The 2210-nt window shown below is 41.7% G+C and overlaps 1 protein-coding gene across 1 annotated transcript; it reads right to left on the reverse strand.

Moving 5' to 3' along the window:
* Window positions 1-307: 307 nt before the first annotated feature.
* LOC119345940 (plasma membrane ATPase 2-like) lies at window positions 308-2165 on the reverse strand (the record flags this gene model as incomplete). Its single annotated transcript, XM_037615749.1, has 8 exons — window positions 308-340; window positions 423-661; window positions 768-935; window positions 1082-1226; window positions 1430-1534; window positions 1633-1755; window positions 1844-1963; window positions 2040-2165. Coding segments are annotated over 8 exons (1059 nt in total), but the record flags the coding sequence as incomplete, so codon positions are not given.
* Window positions 2166-2210: the final 45 nt, after the last annotated feature.

Below are 2210 nucleotides of genomic sequence, written 5' to 3' on the forward strand. Positions count from 1 at the left end.
TGTTAAAGGTAAGCAGAAAAGGAAGATACTGAGTTAACCCTGAAGCAAGGCATATAGGCCAGATGGGCGAAACTTCAGTGCTTAAGATGAATATATATTCCAAAAACATTTATGCGTACAGATCTTGTAACCTTTGTTAAGTTGAATAAGTGAAATTTTGATCCCCAACAGAAGCATCAATGACAATTTCCCAAATAAATAGAATGTGCAACTTGACACCATTTAAAACCAGCATTGCAAATCATGTGACCGAAACATGTATTGCTCTGGAAGTATAATTCAGAGGTGAAATACAAGAAAAACTTACCACAATACGAATTGTGATGGAGACAGCATAGATCTGCACGCATCACAATGCGTTAGCCATATATACAGCACAAGCAAAAAAGTAGGAAATAATACTCAAGCACACTATCACATACAATGTAGTTCTTCATACGCTGGAAAATTGCATGACTGGTAAGCACAGCACTGATGATCACGCTGAGGCCTGGTTCTGTGAGGACAATATCTGAAGCACTCCTGGCTGCATCAGTGGCATCAGCAACAGCAATACCAATATCTGCTTTCTTTAGAGCTGGAGCATCATTTACTCCATCACCCGTCATTCCACAGATGTGCTTTCGTGCTTGCAGGCGTTTCACAATCTCATACTTGTGCTCTGCGGAAAAAGCAATCACTCGATCAATGTGGAACTAAAAATATTTGTTCGCTCTCCCAACTCCCAGTTTTTGCAGTGCTGTAATTTCATTCATAAAAAAGCATACCAGGGAAGACGCCAGCAAAACCATCAGCTTTCTCAATGAGATCATCAACTGGTAAAGCAGAAATGGACTCGTCTGAATTTTTCTGCCCCAACAGAGCAGATGAAGGATACATGTTTGTACCCATTCCCAGGCGACGCCCTGTTGACTTTCCAATGGCGAGCTGATCACCTGAACATTTGAAGAAGAAAATAAGAAATGGTAGGAAATAAGTAACAACCTTGCCACATTGAAATTAACAGGAATGCGTCAGACATAAATGGAACAGAGGAAGGAAGATAGAGATTAATTGGATATTGATCCAATGAAAATATTACCTGTGATCATCTTGACATTAACACCAAGGTTAAGTGCCCTCCGGATTGTTTCAGCACTGTCATGTCTAGGAGGATCAAAAAGTGGCATCAGACCAGCAAAGTGCCATGGGCCACCAGGGCTTTCTTTCCTCCCATCTGGTACTTCCTGCATTTTCAGGATATACACCGTTAAGACAACACATACCAAAAACAGATACAACAAGAAATAATTAAGGTCGACCAACGGTAGTCATTATAAGGGCATAAGTGACGGATACGGAAGCCAGATTGTTCAGAAAACTTGCTTAAGTTGCACTCTCCCATTTGCATGGACAAGGCTTACTAACTTTATGCTGTAATTTTTCTCACCTGATACGCTACAGCCAGCGATCGAAGTCCACGCTCTGCAAATTTGTCAATCACAGCATGGACCCTCCGCTCTATTTCCGATGTGTTGTGAGCGAGGTGAAGAATCTGCAGTCAATTCATTGGGTTTATAGCAATCGTGAGCATAATATTCCCATAAGGCAATGCTAGGATATCAACATAAAACCAGTTCATTCTTGTGGTACCTGCTCGGGTGCACCCTTACTAACACGGTGCATTTTGCCATCAGCGTCAATGTATGTCAGCGCCGTTCTCTTGTCAGTAGGATTGAATGGCAGAAAATGAACTTCTTGAATACCAGCACGTGCCTGCGTGAACATATGGGCAAACAGTCATTTCATCATATAAATGAGGTAAAATCATCTGCCAGCGCATCGACAAAGTATGGCACAGTACCTCTTTCGGATCAGCTAGCATCCCAACAATTGCAGTATCGATAGCATCTTGGTTTTCTGTTCGAGACGCTCTAGCAGCCATGAGAATCACTTGGTCCTGAGTGATGCCTCTTTCGAAAACCTGGGCCGGACTTGTTTTCATAAGATATATGAATCAGAAAAAGAATGCAAGAGTTCAAGTAATATCCTCGCCTTACCTCAACAAGGTTCTTGTCCACAGTAAGCTTATTGAGAGTCAAAGTCCCAGTTTTGTCACTGCAAAGGACATCCATGCCCGCCATCTCCTCGATTGCAGTCATTCTCTTTGTGATAGCTCCCTGAAAAAATAAATCATACCGTGGTTCAGTAAATTAATGCAGATTAAAAAA

This window comes from Triticum dicoccoides, unplaced genomic scaffold, assembly GCF_002162155.2.
Source record: "Triticum dicoccoides isolate Atlit2015 ecotype Zavitan unplaced genomic scaffold, WEW_v2.0 scaffold34683, whole genome shotgun sequence".
Taxonomy (NCBI): Eukaryota; Viridiplantae; Streptophyta; class Magnoliopsida; order Poales; family Poaceae; genus Triticum; species Triticum dicoccoides.